The 27,689-nt window shown below is 57.9% G+C and overlaps 1 protein-coding gene across 1 annotated transcript in view; it reads left to right on the top strand.

The window, feature by feature from the left end:
* The window catches only part of ACSF3 (acyl-CoA synthetase family member 3), a 65,632-nt gene extending 37,943 nt beyond the window's left edge, over positions 1-27,689 (top strand). Inside the window, exons 8-10 of the mRNA XM_032983883.2 lie at positions 23,198-23,332; positions 23,964-24,075; positions 27,411-27,689. Coding sequence (XP_032839774.1) covers positions 23,198-23,332; positions 23,964-24,075; positions 27,411-27,528 — 365 coding nt within the window. The 3' untranslated portion in view covers positions 27,529-27,689. The remainder of the gene's footprint in view (positions 1-23,197; positions 23,333-23,963; positions 24,076-27,410) is intronic.

Consider the following 27,689-nt stretch of genomic DNA (forward strand, 5'->3'; position numbering starts at 1 on the left):
TCTTTGCCTTCCTTTCCTCTCGTTCCTCTCCTGACCGCTTGCTCCGTCTCTCACGGACATGGGGTCAAGAGGGCTATTTTTTATCCCCCAGCCTCATTTAGCCGGCGGTGCCGTGAGCCAGCCCCGTCACCCCTTTGCCCGCCCTGCCTGCCCCCGTCGCGGTGACAGCCTTTGGACATCACTTGGAGACAGCAAACATCCCTGCGGTGGTAAAAAAAAAAAAAAACAATTCCGGGAACCGAGGAGGTTCTATCCCATCATAGTGACTGGGCTCTGGAGGGTGAATTTACGCCGTTAAACAGCTGGTGGGTGGCTTTGGGGTGGAGATTGTACTGGCAGAACTGGAAAGAGGCGAAGCTTGGGTGCTGCCGGGCTCGAATCTGTTGTGTCTGCCGTTTGCAGGTCAGAGGGGTCAGTGTTTTAAAGGTGAGGCTCCGTGCGTGCTCACGGTGCTCCCGAAACCCAGGCGATGGTATTTCTGACTCTCTGCTAGCATTCCTCTCGCTGCCGGACCCTCGTGTGGGTCCCCACCGAGTGACCTGCAGGCCCCCCAAAGCGGGTGACAGTGTGATTGCGGGCGGTGGCTGGGTCCCCCACGTCCCCCAAGAACAGGGGGGATGTGCACTCCGCTGTGGCAGGGGCGAGGTTTGGAGAGAGCCGACACGGAGACGGCGCGGGTGACTCCTCGTCTCCCATCGTTAACGGCGATCCGAAAACCCAGCGGGTCTGCAAACGAAGAATTAATTACTGTAGCGGGAACCCCGGCTGCGCCTCGTGGGGAGCCCGTCCCCGGCGGGGCGCTGCTCTGGGGGGTGACACCCCACGGCAACGGGGCGCGTGGGGAGGGCTGCCCCACGGCTGGCACTCGCGCTGTTAAACAGAAGGTGGTGCGATGCCTCGGAACGCGGGCTCTGTGCATAACCCTCCCCGTGCATCGCTGCCCTCTCACGAGGTGCCACGTCCCACTGGCTTGGCTGAGTAGAATCGGTTTGGGGCTCTGCCCGAGTATCCATCCGCAGAGTTTGCACCCACAAAGCCGAGAGTCACCAGAGCTCGTTCCCTCCTTTGGTTTTGTGATCGGAGTTAACCTGGAGCTGCTGCACGGGGCTCGCGCGGTCCGAGTGCCGGTTCCATCTCATACCTGCCCCCTGGGGAGAGGGGTGATGCTCAAACCTCGCCAGCTGCCTGCCGAAATTCTCCATCGGGTGCTTTTCTGGGCTGCTTTCTGCAAGGCAAGGCTCACAGAGGAATCATGAATGTTTAAGTCTTTTCTGGCCGCAGGTCATTTGTTTTCCCAGTACCTGCTTCAGGCCAGTTCTCTATTTCTGGTTGCTGTTCCTGTAAATTGAGTTATTGTGGGTTTTTTGGTTTTGTTTTTTTTTTTTCCAGAAAGTAGAGGAACCAAAAAAAGAGTCAACACTTAATGGCAGCAGTCGTTTCCCTTTCTGATTGGCAGCTCCCCTTTTCTCCCATGAAACTCTCTTCCCCAAGAAAACAACCTCATGTTGAGCACTGGGGATGGTCATTCCCTCCATGACAGGAGACGAAAACTGCTGTGGCCGCCAGCCCTCTCTCCACAGCGCGCTCCTGCAGCTCCCTGCTCAGTTTCTGGGGGAATCTTGGAATAACGAGGCATTTAGTGCAACAACTGCAAACCCGTGTTTTCTCCCCCCGCGATGAGGGCAAACACTGAACGTGCGCTGTGTGGGGAGCCGGCGCAGTCATCCCTCTGCAAACGTGCCCGTTTTGTGCCTCCGCTTAGAGAAGTTTTTGTGTGTGTGTGTTACGGGGTAAAAAAAGCAGATAAAAAGGCATGATGCTGCAGTGACTTTCTGATGAATTCAAGATCGTGGCTCTTTTGAGAGGCGTCTGAACCCTTGGTGTTGCGGAGGTGATTTGCTGTTGCTCCCATCCCCTTTATTCCCTCCGATTTGCACCGTTGTCCGCCTCTCTCCCCATCTCTCTCATTTCCATCCAAGTGAATTTGATTATTTTTATTGTATTAATGCTGTTGACAGAGCTGCTTAGATCAAAGTCCCCTCCAGGCATTTCCAGGGAGACTGCTGGGTATCCGCCCGCTGTCATACATCCTCAGAGACCGGGACAAACCCAAAGGGAAAATGCCTACGGCCGTCTGTCTCCTGTCGCTGCGATAACTTCCCGGCTGTCCTGCGCCCTGCCAGGTGAGAGGCAATCTCCAAGCACGCTCACAGGCTGCTGAGCAGGAAAGGTGGAAGAAAGATAGAAAAAGAAGGAAGAATTTTTTTACGCCGAGGCGGGGTGAGGCGCTGGCCCAGGGTGCCCAGAGCAGCTGTGGCTGCCCCCTCCCTGGAAGGGCACAAGTCCAGGTTGGTCGGGGCTGGGAGCAAATTGGTTTAGTTGAAGATGTCCCTGCTGGAGGCAGGGGGGGTGGACTGGCTGGCCTTTAAGGTCCCTTCCAACCCAAACGATTTGGTGATTTTATGATGCTACGAGCAGTCGCCGAGCGAACCCCAGGAGCTGGAGGAAAGCAGCAGACAAACACCGGCTTTGGAGGCGGGAGGGAGGGGGGGACTGGGGGGGTTTGGGAGCGTGCTGGGGTGCCCGGGTGCTGCCCGTTGGCCTGCCTGCTTCTGGGCAGGGCGCATTCTCCGGAGGAATCTGGCAATAGAGCGGCGTGCCCGGGGGGAGTGGTACGGTCAGAAAGCAGACATCTCCCCGAGGGAAGGCCGGCTTCCATTCACGTTTGCCCATACATCCAGAAAATTAGAATCTGGTGTATTCAGGGAGATTTATTTTCAATTACAGGTTAAGGCTGAGACATGAAATAGCACCGGGTTTGAAAGTAGTGCATAAATCCTGCAACAAATCCATGTATCTCAGCTCCATATAATAAGATTTTATTGATTGCTATATTGTATCTGTCAGAATAAAACTCTCTTAATGCATGCATCAGGATGGAGAAGATAGAAAGCTTGTTGGTAGTAGAATCTGATTCAAGAATCAATGCACTTTGATTAATAATGTCGTTAAGAAAGTAAGAGTTATTTAACTTGTTTGATGCACATCTCAAAATGATGACTCATAGCTTTTAAGTTTCTTTCCTTAAGCTGCATTTAAAAAAACAACCTTGTAGCTGTTTTTCACATTGCTCAGTCCTGGTTTACCACTGAATTTTTGCTAGATCCTTTTATGCAGGTCACAAACCCCCCAGACTCCCATTAACAATAATTCCTAGGGCCCAGAAGCCTTCCCATATGCTGCAGTTGACAGCTTTAGAAAAGGAGAAGGAGGTGGACCTGCTATCCCTTTATTCCTTCTGGATGTTCTGCAGTGAAAGAGGGAGCTCCAGGAGGAAAAAAAAAAAAAAAAAAAAAAGTTAATCTGGAATAAGACGTCATCAGGAGAAATGAGGAGTGCCCATCAGTTCTGGCAGGCTTTCAGAGCTGCCAGGCTTGGGCCGTCGGCAGCGTGCTGTGCGTCTGTCCGTCCTCGCTGGACACGCCGCTCTCTCAGCTCAGGCCATCCCGCTCGGATCCAGGCACCAAGGACAATCCTCAGTTTAGCTGGGAGCATCCTCCTCAGCGCTGCAATTCCTGGCTTGCTCCAGAAACGGGACCTGCTCTTGCTGCAGCCATCGATCCCTAGTCAAGGCAAGAAGAGCACTGACTCTCTCAGACTGGTTTCAGGGACCTCCTGGTGTCTGTCTGTCCCCCTCAGACTGAGCTCTCCAGTCCGGAGCTGGGGAGCTCTGCCGGCACCAGCTGCAGATCCTCGCCATTCCCAGCCCCGGCTCTTTGGAGATTTCCACCTCACCTCTTCTGGTGGAAAAGGCAAAGCTACCTGCAGTTCTCCGGCGCAGGGAAATCTGGTGTTTGTAGGAAACGTCCTGGGCAGGTCGCCCTTGGCCAGACACAACCCATTGCTGCTCTCGGGCTGGTGTCCCAGGAGAAGGGGCAGGAGAAGGGGCAGGCGACGCACACCCTGACCCCCCGGCACGGCTTCTTCCCCCAGCACTTGCCTGTCCCCGGAGACATGCAGGTGTTTCCCTGCCAGGGGAATTGCTTACATTCATGGGTGTAGCACTGACACCTGAAACGCAAAATACTTGAGCCTCATCAAGGCAGATTATAAATAGAAATGCATCTAATTAGCATCCTAATCTGCAGGTTTTCTGTTTGTTTGCAGTGTCTTTCCTAGTCACAAATCCAGTTAATGCAAATTCTAATTTTAAAGAAACGATTCCTTAATTATAATGTGTTGCAGATGATGTGACTTACCGGTTTGGTAAGCCCACCGGCTGAAGCGCCGGCTCCCTCCAAGGCTGGGCTGAAGGAGCTTTTTTTTGAGTCTGTCGTAGCTTAAGCTCACGGGTCGGGCAGGGTGGCAGCGCTCTCCTGCTTCCTTTGCTAGCGGCTGAGAACTTGGACCCACGGTCCCACAAATGAAAGGCTGTGAAAGGACGCCCCCAAAAAAATGCCAGGCACGCCCCGAACACAGCTCCGTGCGCTGCTTTAGGAAGGATAAACCCACCAGCCGTGCGCTGGGCTCACCTTTCCACCCAGCCCTCATTTAAGAGATGCTCTTAGAAGTAAAACCAGAAAGGTGGCGTGGTGTCTAGTGTATCAGCCGTGTGTAAAGGTTCCTTTACGATCTCAAAAGTGTTCCTTGTACGCACACACTTCTAACCCTGCAGAGAGAGAATTCTCTTTTTCCGCTCCCTGTCTCGGTATTTATTCTTTCTCCTTGAGAAGACAATATTGCCAGGTTTGCCCGATGGCTGGAAGTGGTAGGGCCATCAGGACACAGCGAAATGAAACCCTGTGTTTCCTTGACTGCTCACAAGACTGATGTTTTCAGCAGTTCAGAGAGTGACTTGGGATTTTTGGAGCTGTAAATGAGAGCAGCTTTTGGCACAGATTTTGTTTACTCTCTGCAAGGCTCTGCTCTAGTTGCATCAAACATCTTGGATGCCAACCCTTTATTTGTTTGAGAGCCTCTGCTACATGGAGCCCAGTTTTCAGAGGCGTGGAGCAATCGCACCCTAGCTGAGAGTCGGTGGGAACAGCAGGCACCCACATCTCCAAAATCCGGGCTGTTCCCTCTCGGTCTCTTATTTGCTTTTACCTTTCAAGCCGTGCTACGGCAGCGCCGGAGGGAGAGGGGGCTCGTTCGAGGCTCCGAGCGCCGGGAGCGACGCTTCCGCTCCCGTCCCCGGGATTAACGCAGGCAGGGCCGGCCGCAGCTCCAGCCGGGGGGTGCAGAGATGTCAAACCGGGATGTCAAGCTGAGCTCTGCGAGCCTGCCAGAAGACCTAGCAGGAGGATTGCAAGGCGGCCGGCGGGTTAAGAGGGGAAGTGCGGGATTGAGCTCGGGATGTGGTAAAGAAATAGGCTGAACAATCGTCTTTCTCGTGGTACTTGGCAGAGCCCGTTGGATCATTGGCAAGGCTTTCTTTCAGGTGGCTACTTGCTGCTGTATAAATAGCATGTCTCCTCCTGTGCAAAATTACAAACCCCGTGGGGAAAGGGCAGTCTCAGACCGGCTGAGTGAGCTCCCCGACCCGGCGTGCAGAGGACAGGACCACGGTCCTACCGCAGGCACTGTCAAAGCACGTATTGTCTTGAGTAAAGCTGGAACGGGGCCCCCGGGGTTGTCACTGGTCCGTGCTCATGGTCCGGGCGCTGCGAAGATTAGTGTTTGTTGTGTCTTTCCTGTCACTGATTGCTCGTGACCGCAGGGCTTTGGAAACCCCTCTTCAGCAGGCGGGATAAACGCCGCAGAGAGTGACCGAGGGGATGGATTTACTGTGCCCCAGCAGAGAGCTTCAGGGTAGGAAAGGTAACGATTCAAGCCTGAATGTTGAGGTGAGCACTCAAAATCCAAACTGCGTTCAGCCTTGCAGATGCCAGACTGGCAACTCGCTGCTCCAAACAAGAGCTGCAACCTATGTGCAGACTCTTTGTGCTTCGCTCTTCAGTTCCTTGCCAAGCCAAGCCTGCTGCTGTCTGGCCTCATCCTGTTCAAGCTACCCATGCCCAGCCCTTGGGATGGAGGTTTCACTCGGGCAACAATCTGGCAGGAATTAAACCTGTTAGTTTGCTCACTTGGAGCTTTTGTAGGAGCTCCACCTTGGAGAACCTGGGGAGAGTTGGTTTGGAGAGCTGGAGCTGATCGGCGGGGATGCTCAAGCTGTTTTGCCACGGAGTTTGCATTTCACGGTCCTGTGGGTCCACGTCCCAGCTGCCTCACACACTCGTCGTGTCTTGGTGGGCTTCTTCACGTGGCATCTCACACCAGGAGCTTCCCCTAAAGCAGCACATGGTGGGGGAAAAGGCTGCTGGGGATAGCTGTTCTTCAAGGTTGGGTGGTGATGGGGGTTATCTTCAGTCCTGACACCGGCCTGTCACCAGAGATGCCCAGCTCGAGAGGAGATCCGTTGAAACTAGACTTTCCTTCCACCTTTGGCCACCTATCGTTTTTCTGCCTCATTTTGTGTCCCCAGCTTTCCCTTCCTCCTCGTTTGCCGGGTTTCCCGTCGCTTGAGGCACTCTGCTGGTGCCCACGCAATCTGTTTAGCTTGCTGAACAGTTTTTGGCGTTTGCTTTGCATAACCCAGCACAGCCATAAGTGGAGCAGGGCCGGGGAATTGCACCAAGGGATTACCGTAGGCCGAGCCGGGAAGCCAGGGGCCCGATTTCCTTCCTTCACAGCAGAGGAAAGCGAGGGATCACTTTTAGCAGGCGTGATCCAAGACCAAGCGCCGTGAGGTGGTGAGGTTTTTGTTGTTTTTTTTTTTTTTGTTGTTGGGCTGGTAAGAGTGCTTGACAAAGAGCTGAACGTCTCTGGCTTTGAGAGGCTTTTTACTTCCAACAAGAGTCATCCCTCTGGGTTTCGCTCAAGACAATTGAGAACATATTTACTTACGGCTAATGGTATTATGCTGTAAGCAAAAGTATAGGCTTCTGTATATTTAAGCAAACAATTTAAGGCAGATATCTTCCCTCATATCCCACCGCTGCCTCTCTTAGTCAACATCCCCCCATCGTTTTCTCTGCTTTATTTAATAAATCGTCTCGCCGGAGACTGGGACGGGTCACTGCACTGGAAAGAAGAGGTAGCACTCTCTTTAGCTCAGGTGTAATTGATCCCTCAGCTGTTCTGCAGAGGGCAGAAGCCAAAGCAAAGGGGTTTAGTCTAATGTTTTTATTATTACAATTATTATTTTTAGCTGTGCCCGCGTGGTTACCACGTTCTTCAGAGTTTCACCAGCTGAGTGGCAGCGGCGTTCAGCTGGGCTGCCACACCTTGGAGCATTTACTTATTTATTAGTCTTTGAGTTTTCTTTTTCATCTTGTTGTCTGCAGGGATTTCTATAAATATTTAAATGCTAATGTGAAGAAAAGCGTTTTTCATTTTTACTTACCCATTTTCTTTTCTGGCTTGTCCTCTGGGCAAACCCATCTGCAGTAATTCTGGCTGTAGGCAGCGGGGGGGGGGGGGGGGGCTCCCTCCGCCCAGCCTGCTTGTGTCATATCAGTCACCCATGAGTTCCTGCTAATGATGAGTGAACCTACAAAGTCTTGGCCGCCTGGCTTGCAGAAGCATTCAAAGGCTCGGCTGGTTTAACTGCTTTTTTTCCATTAGAGGAGTGTGGCCCCCTTGGAGCAGGGGGTGCAGCCTCCCCGGGGCTGGGGATGCTTCATCTGCCGCTTGTCCTTTAGGTCTGTGATGTGCTGAAGGCTCGGAGAGGCTCCTGGCCCTGCTGAGCTACATGTGCAGGGCGTACCCAGCGATGAGCTACAGCCCCTCTGCCAAGGGCAGGCAGGACCCAGGCTGCTGCCAGACTCTGCTAAAAAACCTGAGTTTGCGTTAATCCCTTTGGTGCCGTCTTCTCCTGGCTGAAAGCTGGTGCCCAGGACTTTGTCTGCTGGCGTGTGTCATGTCAGGGGGCCTGACACCGACCCAAGCTGAGGCTGGAGCAGGGACCATATGCAGCAGTCCCCGAGGCCCTGAAACAATAATACAGAGCTGGGTCTTTGTATTTGCTAGCCAAAACCTGCTGGCCATTTGGGCACGCTGAGAAGCCCGTCTTGCGGCAGGTGGGAGAGGGTTTGGGATTGGGAAGGGGATGCAGCGGACGGTGTTAGCTCCCCTAATGTGTCTGCAGATGAAGCTGAAGCTGCTAGCTCTGTTCATCTGTGGGTTTTAGAGAGCTGCCAGCCTTAAACCAGCCCTTCGCAGTCACCTGGGATCCCCGGGGTCTGTGAAGGGCTGTGAAACGGTGCCGAGGACGGGGTGAGCTTCGTCGCTGGGGAAGAAGGAAGCCGCCAGATGCGGGTATGTTCCGCGCCCGTCTCCTGCCCATCCCAGTCAGCGTGGGCATGAGGAGCGGGCATCAGAAATGCTCCTGCCAGTGGATCCTCCAGCCTTGACTTTGTGTGCACAACCCAAGGCTCCAGATTTTGCTACGCAGCCAAGAGCCCACCTCATACGTCCACCACAGCTTCACTGGTGCCATGGCCAGGGTTATAGCCTATTTTCATTCCAGCTGGACCAAAAATAACCTACATCTTTCCTGTCCTCTACTTCCCTGTGCTTTTTTCTCTTTGGAACATCGGTTCTTTAAGACCAGAGTGACCAGAAGATGCACCCTTGGGGTGAATCCTGGGTGAAGGCACGGTGCAGCAGGACTAAGTGACCCAAGAGGCTCATTAGCCCCTGCCAAAATACTGCCTTGCCTTCTCTCCTGCGCTCGGCAGAGCACTGGGATCGAGCACGGTGGCCCGGGAGAAAAGCCCTCACGCAGCAGAGGCACGGCTGCGTGGTGCAGCACGGGCTCAGCGAGCATCATCCTGCTGCCTGAGAGGTACAATAAACTCATGGAACCTCTGAAAAATACAGGCGTGAGGGGAAGGTATCCCCGATTTATCCACCGAGACAAGGGGTAGCTGCACGCCTGGTCTGCCCAGCAGCAAGTCCCCGACTCCCCCCCCGTCCCCTAGCTGGAAGCAGAGCGGGGAAAAGCGCAGCTCAGGATTACTGAGTTGAAATCAGACTTGTCTTATCTGCAGCTTTCACCTCCCAGGTACCTGGAGATGCTGCCAGTGTTCCCAGCCCCGCTCCATCTCCCGCTCCACACAGCGTGAGGAGGAGTGCCTTATTAGCGCAGCTCTTTGTGAGATGCCCTTGAGTGATTTTTTTTTTTTTTTTTTTTTTTCTCTCTCTCCAGGTGTAAATGCCAGGGGAGGCTGTACCAGTGCTTCACATTCTTTCATCTCGGCAGGGTTTTGCCCTTTCTCCCAGCGTGGCTCTGACAGCAGGCTCAGTGCTTCTGCCTGTGGAATACAAACAAACTTCCCCTTTGCAGAGCATGACAAGAATTCATTCCAGGCTGGGTTGTTGTTTTGTTTTGTTTTGTTTTGTTTTGTTTCCCCCCCCCGCTTTTCTTATTCCCTCATGCTGGATGCTCCAGGGGTCTTTGGAGAAGATTTGAGAGTGGGGAGTCCGTTGCTTTCCCCCCCCTCCTCCCCCGGGGAGAAGGCAGCTCGCAGCAGACCCCACAGCTCTCGCAGATGGAGAGGACTGCAAAGCAGCTTGAAGCCGCGATGCAATTCCCATCCCCTGACCGAGTCGGGGGAGAGGAACCGAGACATTGAGGCGGTTGCATCCCTCCATCCCTTAGTCCCAGCCGTTAGGGCAGTTGGAGGGCCTGCTCCCCGCTTGCTGAGCACACAGCGCCTGCCATTAGTGCTAATGGGAGTTAGGCACGCGCACGGAGAGGCGAGGATGCCCCTGAGCTACAAATCTACTTGGCAATTTTATTATGTAAATAAATGGTGCTTGCACATACACCTGCTGCTGCTGCTGCTCGTGGTGATGTTCATGGCAAGATACGTAAACAAACAGCGATTCCGTTCTAATAGATTTATTTCCTTTCTCGTGAGCCATTAAATTACCTCCAGATTTCACGCAGGTAGAAATCTGTAACAGCGTCGAAATCTTGCTCTGCCTCAGTGGACGGTGGCCCACAAAGCGTGACAGCCACCTATTACTCTCGGATATTGTTTTGGGGGGGGGGGGGGTAGGCGTGGGAGCAACCGGTATCATCCTTGTTTTCTCTCGCTGTCTCTGGATCTCCGCACCTCCCTCCCAGGCTCCTGCCACCGCCGGGCAGTTTGCAGCGAAGGCAACAGCAAACCCAAACCTCTCCACGCCGGGCTGAGCTCGGCGACTGTACAACAGTCCTCACCCAGAGCCCTCCGTCGGTGAAAGTCTCCCCGCTTCCAGGGCGGGAGTTGAAGCAGAGCTTGCTCTGGACCTCGAGGAGGCTCCGGGCTGGGGTTTGCTAGGAGACCCCTCACCCCGCTGCAGAGCATCAGCACCGGGGGGCTCACCGGGCTCTCTGACACCGGGAACTGATCGACGGGACCTGCAAGGAGAGCAGCAGGCTCCTCAGCCCCGATACAGGGACGTATCTCTGGGCTGCAGCTGCTGAGCCGCTCTCCTCTTCCACTCCCTGGCTCCGCTGGAGGGGTTTTGGCAGCGAAACGGGGAGCAGATAGGTAGGGCTGCTGCCAGCGAGAGCGTTGAGGGGCTGTGCCGGGGCTGCCGGTGCCAGGAGAGCTGCTGGTTTGAGAAACACAGTGCCGGCACTTCTCCCGGGGGAGAGCTGGGGCCGGTGGCTCTGCTGAGCAGGGCTCCTGACTGGGAAGGGCTTTTGCGCTGCAACCAGGCAGCACCCGAGCGAACAGGAACCCTGGAAGTTGCTGAGGAGGGGAGATGGATGAGATTTCCTCATGAATAATTGGTGCGTTATTAATATGCATGCGTTTTTTGAAGAAGTTTCAAACTCTCCCCCTCAGGAGCCTTTGATGCTTTATTAATGACTGCGGCGCACACCAAACCCTCGGTACACCGCAGCGGGAGCGGTGCCTCGGAGCAGCCCCAGGCCCCTGCGGAAGCAGCCCCTTTCTTTTGGGTCGTTGCCTTTTGTGAGCCCAGGGGAGGGATTTTGCTGGTCCAAGCGGCCAGGTGAGGGTGGATGGACTTGGGCAGCCCCCAAGAGCCGCTCCGCTCTGGTCCTTGGGAGCTCAGCACGTCTCGCGGTCTGCGCAGGGTGGGAAAGGTGTGCAAAAAGCAGCAGGGCAAGATTTCAGTTCTACGCCCTGGCTCAGGACCGACAGCAACTTCTTGGGGGTCCCCTCATAACTCGAAAGAGGAGCCAAGATCCTGCAGAAGGGCTGAGATCGGGGTTGGCTGTGGCTAACGTTGGTGCCGGGGGGCTGCCAGAGGAGCCCGGGGTTGTCCTGCCCTGCCGAGGCGGGGAGCAGGGGGGAGTGGGACAAGCCCGGGAAGCAGCCTGGTTTCAGCTTGCGGGCGTGCCGGAGGGCTGGGGTGGCCGGGGGGTGAGCAGGGAGAGGTGACAAACCTTTGGCAGCCCGGGCAGGCGACCTGTGTGAGCTGAGACACGCGCTGCTGCACAGCCGGCCCCGGCGAAGGAGCCAAAATTCAGGATTTCGGAAGTGCTAATTACCGATAATTAGCTACAATTTGTGCTCGTAACCCCTGTTCTTAGCCAAGATGGCTGACAGCGGTGGCAAACATTACTCATTTCCATGCAATAAATCAAGCTAAAGTTGCTTCTGTTATTTAGCCTATCATTTAGCATTTCATTAAATAGATATGTACACATACATCATCGTTGCCGAGGCTGTGTCAATCCCTTCAGGAGCAAGCCTGCCTCTAATCAATCCCAGCAGCGCAGCGCGGCGCGGAGAGGCTCTGGGTTACCAGGTTAGCATCTTGCAGAGCACCCATCGGGCGTTGATAACTCAGCGGCCAGTTGCATGCCCAATATTCAACCAGAGAATTACCAGCAGCAACGGTGCTGGTGCTCCTAAAGGGGGACGAGGTCTCTCGTGGGCGGATGAGGTCGGATTCCTGAGTTGGGGGTCTGCAAGGTCGCTCTCGGAGGAAGCGTGCGGAGCTGGAGAACATGTTTGTTTTCACAGTAGGCAGGAATAAAGGAGAAGGTGCGGCGTTAAAATGAGGTTGGAGCTACGAAGAGTAGCAAAGTCCTGGCACTACAGCAAGTGTTTGTGGGCGCAGCAGCTCTCATAGCACGGAGGAACCTGTGCACCAGGGCGGAACAGCAGCTACCGCTCCGGTGCAGCCACAGCAGCGCTGGGCTCGCCCCTCTGTGCCGACAAAGCGGGGGGTGCCGAGGATTCAGAGCGGGGCGGGGGGTTCCCCTTCCTTGAACAGGTCCCGAGTCTCAATCTGGGCACCTTGGGGGCTCAGCCTGGGCCCTGCTTTGCCGCAGCACCTCCTTACCCCGCGGCGCGCTCGGAGGAGGGCTCCGGTCTTGCTGCTCCGGGGCTTTCTGGTTGGGCTGCCCAGTCCAAGGGGGCTAGCGGGACCTGCTCCGATTTTCCGGCCCGGCACCGCGCGTTTGGTGCCCTCCCGCTCCCGGCGCTCCATAAATAAATTCCCCTAGTCCATCCTAGCACACTGTATCAATCTTGTTTAATAGACTGGAAAGCTTATTGCATGGCGGCAGGTCGCGAGGAGTGTCGAGGTGATGGATTGCGCCTTCCCGGAGTCGGGCATCGTTGATATATAATGAAATATTTATGATTTATTCCAGCTAATAAACTGGAGTGAAGTGTGTGATGTATGTGAGCAGATGGCGATCTATTGATGCAGTTTTCATTGCGTGGGGGGGTGGGGGGGGGGGGAGGGAAAGGTTTATGTCCGTTACGGAGCCGTATCGCCCAGCCTCCCGTCCCCTCTACCCATCAAGGTGGGCACTTGGCCGCAGAGAGGACAGATTATCTAATTCCTACAGACGGCCTTTAGCACGTGTCTTCTAATTGTTTGTCCACCCCACATCTCACGTGGCTTTTCTCAAGCAGGGGAGCTTCTGGCAGTGGGAAGAAACCATTTCCCTGGGCTCGGGGCTGGGAGCTTGTGCCCAGAGGGATGGGGAGACGGGCAGAGCGGCCGCAGGAGTGCTGCTGCCACACTGTGCTCTGCAGCTTCCCGGTTCCCCTGTGTCTGCGCTACCTGCAAAATAACAATTTCCGTGGATTTAGGAGAGCAGTGAGACACTGAACGGCCCTGGAAAGAGCAGGGAAACTTGAAACCTGTGAAAAGAAGCGCTGGGCCGCGTGAGGCGCGATGGGCACGTGGAGCCCTGCTCCTGCATCCAGCTGGAATCTGGCCCAGGGACTGAGACTCACTCCCACAAAGCCCCGTGCAGGAAAAGGGGGTTTGAGCCCCCCAGGTTTTTGCTCTGCTTTCCAAACTGGTGAGAGTATCAGGATCAGGGCTCAAGCTCTTCGCTGCCTGCCCAGGTTGGACCAAGACTGAATGGAAAAGAAATCGTCGTCTTAATCACCGACGTGTGTCTCTTTGCCAGAGGGTGAGCTCTGCCTCAGCCTGGGATGGACCAGGACCATCAACAACCCTTTTAGGGAAGCGGGAGACAGGTAAGAGTTAATCTCAGGGTAGAGCAGAGACCGATGCACAACCTCCTGCCCGCTGCTCTGCGGTGTGAGCAGCGATCGAGGCCGCTTCGCAGCCCGGTGCTGTCCCGCCAGCTGTTCCCGTTTCTGCCTAATTAGCCTCCGGATCAGTGTGCTTGGAGAGCCTCGGCTGAAAGACACAGGAGAAGGGCAAAGACTGATTATTCCGACTGCCGCCCTGCAAGCTTCCCGAGGGTCTGCCAGCTGGGAGCTCACCGCTCCCCCCGACACGCTCGTTTGGTGAGAGCGGCAGTTCTCCAGGTACAGGCGGTGCAGAGGAATGCAGGAGGACAAGCACCTCGCTCCGTCTCTTCTTATCTTTGGAAATGAGGGATCGTCTGCCAGGAGAGCAGCTGACAGCAGGGGATTCCTCCTGGAGTTTGGTGGGGGGGAGGGAAAAAAGAAAAAAAAAAAAAAGGCTTAAAAGGCTCCCAAAAGAGCAGACGTCGAGCACGGCAGGAGCGGAGCAGCGGCAGCGGCGCGGCAGGGCCGGGAGCTTGCTGCTGCAGCGGCACGGAGCTGGGAGCTCGGGGTCTGGTTTGGGTGGGGAGCATCACCCCGCTCCCTCCGACACCCCCCGACAGCCCGTCGGCAGGACCCGGGCTGGCTTGGGGTTGTTTTTCCACTCGGGGCAGCTGGAGAGGCCGGTGCTGATTTGTCACGGTGGTTACGGGGCTGATCCGGCCCCAACCCCTGCAGCAGGTCCTGAGCTGGGCTGGGGGCACGGCTGCGGGTCAGGATCCGTGCTGTGGCAGGGAACGAGGCCGATCAAAACGTTTTATCGGGGACCATCCAGGCTGGGCCGTCAACGGAGCCCCTTCGGGGCACCCTGCGGGGTCTGAGGGAGGTCTGCTGGGTGTCCCCTGCCATCCTGCCCCGTCCGTGGGCATCACGGGGGGGGGGGGGTGGGGAACTGTCCCCAAAGGAGCAGCCCCACAGGTCTCCTCCCTGTCCACGCGGGTCAGTGTCTCCTGGAAAAGTGGCTGCGAGACGTTCCCGCTCCCAAGGCCAGCTCTCTGGAGGAGCACTGGGCTGGGTTCTGCATGAAGCATTCGAAATCCAAGACTCAATTTGCAAAATCTGGAATCACTCGTTAACAGCAAAAGGTCTAATTAATATTAGAAAATGCTCAAACCCCATTCCGCTGCTGGCAGGGAAGAGCCCACCAGCATCCCCCTCACTGCTCCGGCCCCGGAGACCAGGCTTCCCTCCCTGGGCTCCTCACCTTCCCATTCTTCCACAGACAATTCTGAAACCTGGAAAAGCTGCTCCAGCAGCCAGGAAACTGTTAAACGAGCAGCTCCAGCCTGCTGGGCCAGCAAGCACTTTCCACCAGGAGCAAATCACTTAAATCAGGGAGGCAGCACAAGAAGCCCAGCCTTGCCCCAGAGCACCATTTCCCCAGGGCAAGGGCTGTGCCCCAGGTGTTTTGCAGCATCTGCTCAAGACTCTGGAGCTCCCCATGAAAGCATTAGCTGCCACCGTAGCAGGAGGGTAAAATAATCCACATCTTGCTTCTGAACAAAATAGGTTCCCTTTCAAAGGGATGCTTTGCTGTTTCTCGGTATTTTCGGCTGCGCGGCTCCCGGCCTGCAAAAGCGCCGTGTGATTGCGAACAGGAGCGGCAGGGCCGTCCTTCTGCCGTGGGGGTGCCCTGGGGAGATGGAGCCATGAGTGTCCCAGCTCTGCTGTCCTTCAGGGCCCACATCCTCAGAGCGGGGCTGAGCCTTTCTCCTCTGACACCCCAGAAGACACCACTTCTAATGCCTCCTGGGTGCTTCCAGCAAAGCTTTCTTACGCTGCCTGCTTCTAGCTCCAACTTTTGCAAGTGCAGGCTGGACCTGGCCTGAGCCCGGGCTGTCCTTGCCTGAGCAGGACCCAGGGAAAGGCTGTGCTTGAGGCTGGACCCAAGTCCAGGGCACTGGCATCTCTCCCCTGCTGCTTTTCCTTGCTGCTGATGTGCACAAACGCTGCCACGCCATGCATTACCAGTGGCGGATCTGCCCAGCTTCCATCCTGCCCAGCAACGCAGCCAGGGGGGTCCTGAGCGAGTCTTTCATATTTATTGCAGCTGCAAACAGCAAAAAATCACTCGGTCTGACGCTCCCAGGCCAGGCTCTGTTCGTGGCGTTGGTAGATGGCATGGCTTTGGTTTGCAAACCTTGCGGCACACATCCTTGGGTGCCCATGCTGTCCTGCCTGGGGCAGCACAGCGGGTAAACGCCTGGCACTTCTCTTCCAGGGAGCTTTAAACACAAAGAAATAGGTGTATAAATAATGTGGAGATAGGTGGAAAACCTCCCAGAAGCCAGGAAAGGCCTTGTGGTGATTTGCAAGTCAGCCCGGCGCCACGTTGCTCTCGCATCATTTGGGATGGCGGAGCCGACGCGGTCATTGCCACAAAAGCTGGCAGCACACACATTACCAAACAATCTTTTGTCTCGCCATCCTTCCAAGCACCCGAGTGACATCCATGCCCGGTGCCAACCTCTCCGCAGCACCCAGTTGCAAGGCCGAGGGCTTTGCTTAATGAAGCCTGGTTGGCCAGACCCGTCACGAGCGCAACGTTATCACCGTCCGTTGGGTTTTTCCAGCAGACCCTAAGAAAGCCCCGGCTCTGCATCTAGACCGGGCTGAAGTCACCGTTCCTCGTGCTTTACCTGAAAAGTCTCATTCTTTCTTGCGCAATTCTGCTCTCTCAGAGCTCCTCCGAGCTGCTCAGCATTTCATTTCTCCAGCCAAAGTGCTCTCTTGGCCAATAATTGGTTCAGTTGATTGCTCACGACACATTCGATGTAGAAACACTGACGTGTTTGCCAGGAACAAGCTGACCCATGGGTGAGGGTGTTGGGACGGGAGCTCCAGGGCGAGTTTGCTCCTGCAGCTCTTTGGGAGCAAAGAGGCTTTTTTTTTGTTCAGCACGTCCCAGGAAAGCGGCTCAGGCGCCGTGGTGGTGGCGGGGGGGGATCTCTCCGTTCTGCGAAGGAAGGGCACAACCTAAGGGCCGTAGCGGCAGAATCACAAGGGCCCTTGCATCTTTGCGACAAGTATTTTGCAACTTGAAGGACCTCACTGCATCATCCTCGGGGTTTGAGTTTGGAAACGGGGTCTTCGTTGCAGCTGGTCTGCTTTTCAGAGTCCATCTGGGCAAGGCACGCGTCTACAGTCCAGCGGCCACTGCCACCTACCTACCTATAGGCATCCCTTCCCTATAAATCGAGCTCACCCAAAAGCCTCATTTTTAAAACAAAAGTAGCCTGGAAATGGGGTTTTATGCCTTTCACTCAGCGCCTGTGCTTCATGCCAGCCCGTGGTCCCCACGGGCCGAGCCGCGGGTCGGCCCGGCGTGGTACCTGCTGAGCCCGCGGGCTGATGGAGATGCCCACAGCGAGTTTTGAGGTGCCCTCAGCAGCTCCCCTCTGTGGGGAGGCCCGGCCTGGCCACATCCCGCCCTTGCTGCTCGAAGCTGTGCCACTCAATATAGACAGATAGATAGATTTATCGATATTTATGTTTATATTATATATCTGTATATTATATATATATTGATATTCAATATAAATATTGAATTGGTGGGTTGGAAATAGATGATCTTTAAGGTCCTTTCCAACCCAAGCCATTCTACGATTCTATAATTTTATACATATATACTAGATATTTTTTTATATATAGAAAAAATAGTCTGAAACTCCAGCAAAGTGCAGCCCACCCCCAGCTCAGCCGGTGCAGGAGCCTGTTCAGTATGCAGCTCAGCAGAGCCTTTAACATTTCGCGGAACAGATGCCCACTGAGCATCTTGAAACAAATCCAAAGGTAGCCGTGACGGCTGCTGTCAGGGAAACAATAATCCCACGGCCTCGCCAGCATCAGCTGCGCCGCAGCACCGGCGCTGAGCCACGTGCGACGGAGGCTTCTGCCGCCGGCTGCTTTGTCTGATGAAAGGAGCCCGGCTGGAGGTGGCCCGGGCGAGCAGAGGCGGAGATGTGGTGTCAGAGACCGTAATCTTCTCATCAGCCAAAATCCCCTTTCCCCGCGCAGCTGGCTGCGTGGAAGGAAATACTGTTTCTGGCTCCGTGCTGCGAGAAGCATCTGAGCACGGGCAGGGCTGTCCTGACCCCGCTGGTGTGTGCTGCCGGGGCGATTCCTGTGCCGGGGCGAGGAGGAAAGGGAAAGGGGAGGTGCTGGGGTGCTGGTGGGGTTCACCATTTCCAAACTGGGATAGTCTCGCTGCTGCGAGCTCACGTCAGTCCTCCTGAAACCAGAGGAGGAGCGGGCAGCTCCGGAGGCAGGCTGGGGTAGCAGGAGGACGAGGTGGTTCGTTGGGCTGGCTGGGCTCCTCGCCGGCCACCAGTGGCCCCGGGGCTCCCAGCCGGGCTGGCAACCCTGCCCCGAGGCACTGGAAGGTTTGCAGGGCGAGGCGAGCCGGGCAGGGGAGAGCGAGGGCAGTCGTCCCCATTTCACACGAGAAGAGGGGGCGATTCGGGAGCGGGATCCCACGGGTACCGACCCCACCGGCCGACAACCCGCTTCCACAGCATCCCCTCCCATCCCTGCGCTGGGAGCTCCCGGGAGCCACGGGCACGGCCAGCTGGAAAAGAGGGTCGACAGAAATGTGGTTTGGAAGGTGGTGGCATCTCATGGAGGGGAAGAGCTCCGTTCCCCCCCTCCGAAATTCACCCCCCAGCCCAACCCCTGTTGCCCCTGCCCAGCGGCGAGGAGGTGCCCACCCTGGCAAAGCTCTCGGGAGCCCCGTGCTCCGCAGCCCGTGGAGGTGCCAGTCTGCAACGGAGCAGAAAAAGCCGGAGCAGCCGGGGAGGGACGGGAGCGGCCGGGTGGGCTCATGCACCACCAGGAACAAGGACCCACGTCGGGGACCCCCCCCGGGGGAGACGGGCACAACCCTTGCGACCACCCCGCGGTGCGGCGCCAGGTTTGGAAATGAAGCTCTTAGCGCTGTTTAAAGGCAGCGCACGGGGAGAGGGGGAAGAGTCATTAAGCAAACGACGGGCATCCTTTTTAACTCGTCTCGCTGGCCCGGGAAATCCCCGCCGGCCCGGGGAGGCAGCGAGAGCTTTGCTGTCTCGATGTGCTCGGCTGGTAGCAGATGGTGTGGGGCAGGGGGTGATGTGGCTGTCCTCGGCGGACAGCGGTCCCCCGGAGCGTGCTCCGTCCTGGCAGCGCGGGAAGTGACAGCGAGACCCTGATGCTCGGCTCCTGGGAGAGAGGAGACAAGAAGAGATGGGAGCCCGGGAAGGAGGGGGAACTACAGAGCCCAGCCCAGAAGCTCCAAATGATCACAATAATAACGCTAACTGCCCGCCGCGGCGTGCTGCTGATGGGGCTGGGGGGATCCGTGTGAGAAGCGGCAACGGCGTTCGTGGGGAGCAGGGGGATGGAAGGGGGGGGAGGTGAGGAGGGGGTGTTGCCTCCTTCTTCATGGCCAAGCTAAAAACGACTCTTCCTCCTGTCCCTGGGTGCGTGGGGAACATCTGGGGAGGCGGTGGTGCTTCTCTGAGCGTGGGGGACGTCTCCGTGGGTGGGTGTGAGGAGCCCCCACCCCTGCTCCTGACAGAGCCGGGGAGGCAGCAGCTGGCCCTGCAGGGATACTGGTGACAGTCGTGCAGGGACAGTGGTGACAGCCGTGCAGGGACAGTGGTGACAGCCATGCAGGGACGCTGGTGACAGTTGTGCAGGGACAGTGGTGACAGCCGTGCAGGGACACTGGTGACAGTTGTGCAGGGATAGTGGTGACAGCCGTGCAGGGACGCTGGTGACAGTGGTGCAGGGACACTGGTGACAGTCGTGCAGAGACAGTGGTGACAGCAGTTCAGGGATGCTGGTGACAGTCATGCAGGGACGCTGGTGACAGTGGTGCAGGGACAGTGGTGACAGCAGTTCAGGGATGCTGGTGACAGCTGTGCAGGGACAGTGGTGACAGTCGTGCAGGGACAGTGGTGACAGCCGTGCAGGGATGCTGGTGACAGCTGTGCAGGGATGCTGGTGACAGTCGTGCAGGGACGCTGGTGACAGCCGTGCAGGGACAGTGGTGACAGCCATGCAGGGACATTGGTGACAGTCGTGCAGGGACAGTGGTGACAGTCGTGCAGGGACAGTGGTGACAGCAGTGCAGGGATGCTGGTGACAGCTGTGCAGGGACAGTGGTGACAGCCGTGCAGGGACACTGGTGACAGTCATGCAGGGATGCTGGTGACAGTCATGCAGGGATGCTCACACGGGGCAGCCATCAACCAGCCTGGCTCCAGCTGCCACCCAGCTGAGCCAGCCAGGCACGGTGCCCAGCCTAAGGAGCCTGCTCCAGCCCCAAGCTCCAGTGCAGCACCTGCAGCGCCCCAGCACGGTTTGCAGGGCCGGGCTGGGCACTCCAGGCACTGGGATGGGTACTCGTGGCACTGGGATGGGTACTCATGGCACTGGGATGGGTACTCCAGGCACTGGGATGGGTACTCATGCCACTGGGATGGGTACTTGTGGCACTGGGATGGGTACTCGTGGCACTGGGATGGGTACTCCAGGCACTGGGATGGGTACTCGTGGCACTGGGATGGGTACTCATGCCACTGGGATGGGTACTCGTGGCACTGGGATGGGTACTCCAGGCCCTGGGATGGGTACTCGTGGCACTGGGATGGGTACTCCAGGCACTGGTATAGGTACTCGTGGCACTGGGATGGGTACTCGTGGCACTGGGATGGGTACTCCAGGCACTGGGATGGGTACTCGTGGCACTGGGATGGGCACTGGGCCAGGTACTCCAGACACTGGGATGGGTACTCATGGCACTGGGCCAGGTGCTCCCAGCACTGGGATGGGTACTCACGGCACTGGGATGGATGCTCCACGTGGCACTGGGACAGGTTCTCCAGGCACTGGGATGGGTTTTCCACATGGCACCGGGAACTCGGGCTGCTGCCAGCTCAGGCGTTCCGTGAGGGCACAGCCGTGTCCCAAAATCCCGCTGCTGCAAAGCACAGAGACTTCCCTGGCTGGAAATGGGAGGCTGGGTCATTCTGGGACTTGTGTGTCCCCGCTTTGCCCGGGCCCCGTGTGTGGGGAGACAGAAGTGGGGCAGAGACGAGACCCTGGTGACGGGCTCTGCCCTGGCAGTTTGCTTTCCAAACGGGCTCCAAAGAACTCAGCCGTGGCTGACACCTCCCCGGCAGCCTCAAGGGCACGCAGGGAAGTCAATCCAGTCCTTGGTCTGTGTAAGATGAGATAAAGGGAGCGAGTCGTCCAAGAGCCTTTCAGCTTTCACATCAGGAGGCCTTGGTGTGGAGAAATCTCCTGCCCTCACCCAGATCTGCCTCGTGGACCCAACCATCCCTTGGACCCGTCCCTGGGACTGTTCTCCCCATCGTGGAGCAAGGGGAAATGCAAATGTGGCAGCTTTCGCGTGCTTAAATGCCGAAAGCAACATGGGAACTGTGTGTCATTGAACCAGGGCTGGATTCCCTCTCCTCTCCCTGTCTTCTCTGTTTGAATAAGCAGCTCCTGATCTCCCTGCCGAAAGCTCGTGGCTCTCCAGTCCCCCAGTGCTGCGTTTTAATTAACGTTCGCTCGCTGGTCCTGTGTCAGTCACACATGCCACAGTGATACTGGGCGCAGACGGTCGTTTATCACAGCGGTCATGAATTCCTCTCAACCCCGAGCAGCCAAACACCCAGAGAGCCCAAGTTTAAAACTCTCCCACCACTTTAAAATATTCCAGACAGCCTTCCGCATCCACGAGGGTGCCAAGAGGCAGGCAGGCAAATACAGGAGCCATTAATCATTCCCTGGCTGAACTGAGCAAGACGAGCCAGCTGAGCGGGGACACAGCTCTTTTGGGGGAGCGGCCCGAATTTCAGCACCGATTCTGATATTTCCTCGCTCAGACACTGTAAATCTCTGGGCGTTCGCGCCGCACACACCGCGTGCGAACTCCGCGGCGTGCCGGGGGGGGAGCTGGAAGCGGGGGTTTTGTTAAAGCTGCGTAGCTGGTGGACGTGTCCCGCGCTCCCCGGGTGGTGAGGTGTGCCGGGGGAGCTGCAAAGCGGCACTGGGAGGGCTGGAAGGAGCACTGGGAAGGAGGGGAGGGAGGTGAATGGCGGGGTGTGCTCATCTCTGCTGGGGTGACCTCCGGAGGAGAGGGGACCTCGTCTCTGAAGGAGAGGACGGGGGTCCTCGGCGGCGGGGAGGCTCTTCCCTGGGCCACCCAGCGAAGTCTCGCCCTGTACCAGCACCCTGGTGCTCTTTGCAGGGCTTTCACCCAACGCAGAGGTTTAGCAGGTCCTCCTGGCCCAGCGGGCTCCCGGCCGCAGTGATGCTGGACCCCGCGACCCCGGGGCTGTCCTCGTCCCCCCCAGATTTTGAACACGTGCCTGGACCAGGGAGGGGGGGGGGGCAAAGCAAGCGAGCGTGGGAACTCCCGCAGCCCCAGCACTGCTGGGTCACCCCGCTTGGTTGGAAGCTGCTTTTTCCCGCTGGCAATCTCCGTCTCATCTCGGCATTTGAGCTTTCCAGCCGGCAGTGAAATGAGATCTGCGAGCGAAGCCGCAGCGGGGAGCGGGCCGGGTGTGTGGACACAATGGCAGCGCGTATCATTAAGGAGAGGATGGAGACTGACACGGGGAAGGGGCGGGGGGGGGGTGGGGGAGAGCTAAGGGCCCCCCTGGTGCTGCCATCAAGGCTCTGAAATGGAAATGCGAGGTCCTCAGCACGCCCCCCCCCCCCCCCCCCCCCCCCGCCCCTCGCCCACCGGTTGGCAAAGGCTCTATTAGCAGGATGTGAGTAATCATCTTAAGTAGCTATCAAAGTGCACCAGCTTGTTAAGCATTTAGCCAGGTTGTGCTGACGTGACCTCTCTCTTCAATCTTCCCAGCCTCGGCGCGAGCGGCTAATTACCGGCACGCACCTGCCGCACACCTCCTTTACCCCCTGCAAAAAAGGACAGGTCGGATCCAACGTGTTGCTCGGGACGGTCTTGCCTTCCCTGTGCCGTCCCTCACCTTTTATTACGAGCAGTAGCCAGGCAGAAGTGGGGGGAAGCCCCCGCTTTGCAAGCAGTGGTGTTGCCAGCTGGCAGTCCCCAGCGTGAGGGCTGCTCCGGAGGGGTTTTTTATTTTGGGGGGGGGGGGGGGGGGCTGGTGGCTGTGGTCGGGGCCCACAAACGGTGCTGGAGCTACTGGGAAAGACCTGCCGTGGGTTTTGCAGGCTGCGGTGGGGGCTGAGCAGCCCCGGTGACGGCGGGGGTCCGGGAGGAGTCACGTCCTACTGGGGGGGGGGTCTCTGTGATGGGTGATTTCCAAGAGGAAGGGGCTGAGCTGGAGCCTGCTTGTGGCCCATGCTGGGCAATATACCCACCTGCAGCGACAGCTCCTGTCTTCGTTGCTTCCATACTAAAGGACTCATGGGTGCATAGCCTTCTTCTTCTCTCTCCCTCCACAGAAAAGCGATGGCTGTCTCCCCCTGCGTGTCCCCAGGAGCAGGCTGTTGCGTGGGGAAGGCTGACACCACGTCCCCGGGGGTTCTGCAGGGACGCTCGTGCCGTCGAGCTGAGCGTGGTTTTCCCCACCTGCCAGCTCAGGGAGCCGGGCTCAGCACCCACCCGGGGCCATCGGGCAGGGCAGGAAGGGCAGAAGACAAGGAAAGGAACAGCTTTTTTAAATTTTTTTTTTTTTTTTTTTTTTCAGGAGACACGGCAGCCTACAAAGACGGCGTTTACTGGATCAAGGGCCGCACCTCGGTCGACATCATCAAAAACGGGGGGTTCAAAATCAGCGCTCTGGAGGTGGAGCGTCACCTGCTCGCGCACCCGCACATCACAGGTACGCTGCTCTTCCCTGCTCCCCGTGCCGGGAAAGGGCCGGTGCGTGGGAGCCCGGCTCCAGCGACAGCCCTGGCTCGGCGGGTGCAGACGTGAGGCTGCCCGAGGGCTCAGGCTTGGAGGCTCATTCCCAACCTTCCCACCAGCGAGGCTGGCTCCCAGCGACGGCTACATTTAAAGCCCGCTCTTACTTGTCTCCTGGGGCTGAAGCCGTGAAGCCTGCGGCCGGGTGCCGAGTCAGCAGCAGCTCTCATCTGGTTTTGGAACTGAGTCTGTAATTAAATCAGTCCTGCCCATGTGCGTGGCTCTGTGAGAGGGGGTGGAAGCGGTGCCCCCAGCTCCACGCCACTCGGGACATCATACTCCTCCCCGTTGACTCTCTCAGTTGCTCAAACCATGGGGACTCCTGCCTTTTCCTTGGTGAAGAGCTCTGCTCTTGCAAACTGTGTCAGCACAAAATGCCCGGTGTTTTCCTGCGCTAACGTCCCACGGCATCCTCCTCCCCGCGCTGCTCTGCCCTGCGCACCGCCGGCACGAACCAGCAGTGCTGAACCCCTCTCCTAACCCACCCCTCCGGCCCCAGAAATCGCTCGGGGGTGTTTCTCAGGCTGAGCCCTCTGCTCTCTCTGCAGACGTAGCTGTCATCGGGCCCCCGGACATGGTCTGGGGCCAGCGGGTCAGCGCTGTCGTGCAGCTGCGCAAGGGCGAGATGCTCTCCTTGAAGGATCTGAAGGACTGGGCCAGGTAAGACGCCGCGGGGCAGTGCACGGTGAGCGGCACAGCACGGGGAAAGAGGGCTCAAACCCTGCAGCGTCCTCGCTGGGGACGTGTCAGAGGAGAGGGGAAGGGGTGGCCCGGCAGCGACGTAGTGCCTCAGGCTCTGGGCATGGAGAAAAGACCTCAGCTCCTGCCAGGAGGTCGCTGAGCACGTGGGATAATGGAAATAAATGCGCCTTTCACCCCAAAAGTGCCTTTGATAAATGACCTACACGGTGCAGCCAAATGGCTCTTACCCCACAGCCCCAAGCCCGGCTGCTGGCAGAAAACACAGCCCAGGGGAAGCTTCACGTTTTCTCAGCAGCAAGAACCTTTGCTCAGCTTTTCCCCCAGCGCTGCTGCGATCGCTCCTCGCTTGCCTTCCTCCCCGCTGGAAGCCGGCCCAGCCCAGTCCCCGGTTAATCCCAGAGACCTCTCCCATGGTGTTTGGAGAGCTGGGAGGGGGACACGCCAGGGCTCATGGACCTTGCTTGGAGTCATCACGGTACCAGCGAGCGTGGCGCAGAGCAGCAGCCACCCACCCTCCTGCAAGGTTTCGGCGTTAAAACCTGCACTTGCTCCTTCAAAGCAGGCAGAGGTTGGCCAGTGCCAAGGTTTCGGGCATCAGCCACGGGAGCGTAAGCAGGAGGGAGCCAGGAAACAGAATCACCGGGTTTATCGCTAATATTCCATTAGCAAAATATTTAATAGCAGATTCTTCTTTTTCCTGGCAACTCCCTCCTTCAGGCTGCGGATATTTTTGGCGAGGCTGGCGCTATTTTGCAAGCGGCAGGAGCACTTGTTTCATCAGGGGCTGCGCAGCAGCCAATTAAAGATTTCCCCTGGATTTGCAAAAATCACAGTTGGGGGACTGCGATTTAGCAAATGCAAGGAAGACGCTAGCTGGCCGGCTGCTGCTCTGATTAAACAGTTACGTAGTGGGGGAAGAGAAGCAAACAAAGAAACCAAACCCGCAGCAGGTCGCTGCCTGGGCAGAGGGGCTGAGACCTTGCCAGGGTGTCCCTCCTGCTGCTGGGCCCACATTAACCCTCGGGCTGCTGCTCGCCGGGGACTCCTGTTCCTCCCAGTACAGCCCATGGCCGCCAGCAGCTTTTGCGTGGTTTTGCTGATGTCCTCCTGCAAGCGATGTCCCTTCTTGGCCAGGCTCAGCCTGTCCTGGTCGGAACAGGGTCTGGTGCTCAGGGGGTTCTCCAGCCAGGACCCTCCCCGGCCTCAGCACGGGGCAGGAGTGATGGAGAGCAGGGGAGGGAGATCTTCATCCCTAAACCTCCTGGCAGGGACACCGGTGACCCCAGCAGATCCCTTCACCCGCCACCCACGGCTGCGCTTTGAGGGTCACCCGGGTGTCGTTCCGGGGGTCCCTGGTGCTGAGCAGGGGGCTGCATGCCAGGGTGTTGTCCCCTTGCCCCTGCACGTCTCCTCCCATCGCCGTCCCCAGCTCTGTGGGCAGACACGATGCCGTTCTGCCCGTGCAGATGGAGGGCAGGACCCTTGAAACAAAAGCCCTCGGATGGTTTGGGGGGGGGGGCCGGACGCCCACTGCTGCTCCCTGCCCAGCGCTGGCCCCAGGCACCGCTCCAGCTCCCCCCCCGCCCGCCTATCCCTCTCGCCCTGTCTCTCCCCTTTATTTTTTATGTCACTTAAATCCGTTTGGCCCTTTTTCTCGCACTCCCTGGCAGGAGACACATGTCCCTCTTCAGAGTGATTCATTTTGCGGCTTTCGCCTCCAGTGCCGCTTCCCGGCGACAGGCGCCATCCCGAGTTAGAGGCGTCCATATGGCGGGGGGTGCTGGTGGCAGGCGGGGGGAGGAAGGCCGGGCGATGGTTGAAGGGCTCAGCAGACTTGGCATCTCACATGAGAGTCAGTGCCAGGACGCTGCCGGAGCTGGGCACGGCCCCAGGTTGGTGACACACAGGCAGCAGAAGGCAGGAGAGCCCCCCACCCCCACACACCCTCCCCCCCCCCCGCCGCCCTCTGCTCCCTGCGAAGGGCACGGGGACGATGCTCAGCGCTCAAACTCCCTCCCGCAGCGGGAAGGGGACCCCCCCCCCCCCCCCCCCCACACACACACACACAAACACAGGTCAAAACACAGGGCTGCGAGTCGCGGGCAAGTCACCAGCATGTGCCCGGGGAGGTGGCCCACCTGCGGTCTCGGTCCTCGGGGATTGGGGGACACGTCGGGGTCCGACATCCCCCCACGCCACTGCGCTGTTTTCCCGTGCTGTCAATTAACGGGGGGGGGGGATCGATGAGGCTGCATCAGGGACTCTGACTCCAACTCGCTGAAAGGCTCTCCCTGCCCCCTCCCGAGGGGTGGGTGGGTGTTTTGGGGTGCTGGAGGGGTGCGTTGTACTCAGTGAGTGCCCCAGGTCCCCCTCACCAGTGGGGCTGGGTGTGGTGGGCAGAGCCGGGTACCAGTAACAGGGTACAACTGAGTCAGGTCCAGGGTGCAACCAGGGAGCACAGGCAGGAGCAAAACCAGGCTGGAGATGAGCTACGGCGCGGGGCCAGAGTCTGCCCAGGAGATTGGGGCAAGGACAGGGCTGGAGATGAGCTCCACATCACCGAGGGGTCCCCCCCAGGGATGAGCTGCTGGCAATACAGCTCCCTGCAGACAGGCTGGGAGCAGGCACCCCGCAGCACAGCTCGGGGTGGGGGGGGTGGGCTTGGGCCCAGGGCTGAGCCTAAATGGGCTCCTGGGGCGTGGGAGGGGGCTGCTCGGAGCTGTGGGTGCTTCCAGGAGAACTCACCCTGCTCTCCATCCCCCCCCTCTTCCGCAGCACAGAAATGTGTGACCCGTGACTGGGGCGAGCACTCAGCCCCACTGCTCTCCCAGGGTCTGTGTTGAGCCCTTAGGAGAGAGCCAGGGCATGGCTAGCGTTCCACCAAAGCCACTTGCCCACGGCCCCGCTGCCTGGAGAGCTGCGGCTGGGGTGGCTTGGTTGTATGCCGTGAGGGGCTGCAGGATGCAGGGGCCTGGAGCAAATCCTCCTGGGTCCTGGAGCAAATTCTCCCGGGTCCCAGAGCAAATCCTCCCTGGGTCCCAGAGCAAATCCTCCCCAGGTCCAGGAGCAAATCCTCCCCGGGTCCCAGAGCAAATCCTCCCCGGGTCCCAGATCAAATCCTCTGCAGGTCCCGAAGCAAATCCTCTGCGGGCCCTAGAGCAAATCCTCCCCGAGTCCCAAAGCAAAACCTCCCCAGGTCTGGGGGAGTTTGCGGGGTCTCGGGACGGGCTCTGTAGGACGGAGGGGCTGGAAGCACTGGTCTGTCGGCCGTTAACGGACTGCGCTTCTTGCAGGGACACCATGGCACCTTACACCATCCCGACTGAGCTGATCGTGGTGGAGGAGATCCCGCGCAATCAGATGGGAAAAGTCAACAAGAAGGAGCTTCTCCAGCGCTTTTACCCAGCCTAGTGCGTGGCCTCAGGCCACAGCTGGGAGCCTGGGGGGTCTCTGCTCCTCTGCCGCATCCATTCTCCCCCCACAACAGCGCTGACGAGGTGCCAGCAGTGAGGAGCAGTGGCAGGTCTGGGCTCACTGCGGTCTGGTCCGTGAATAAAGCCCAACAAAAAGCA

This window comes from Tyto alba, unplaced genomic scaffold, assembly GCF_018691265.1.
Source record: "Tyto alba isolate M040663 unplaced genomic scaffold, T.alba_DEE_v4.0 Super-Scaffold_26, whole genome shotgun sequence".
Classification (NCBI taxonomy): Eukaryota; Metazoa; Chordata; class Aves; order Strigiformes; family Tytonidae; genus Tyto; species Tyto alba.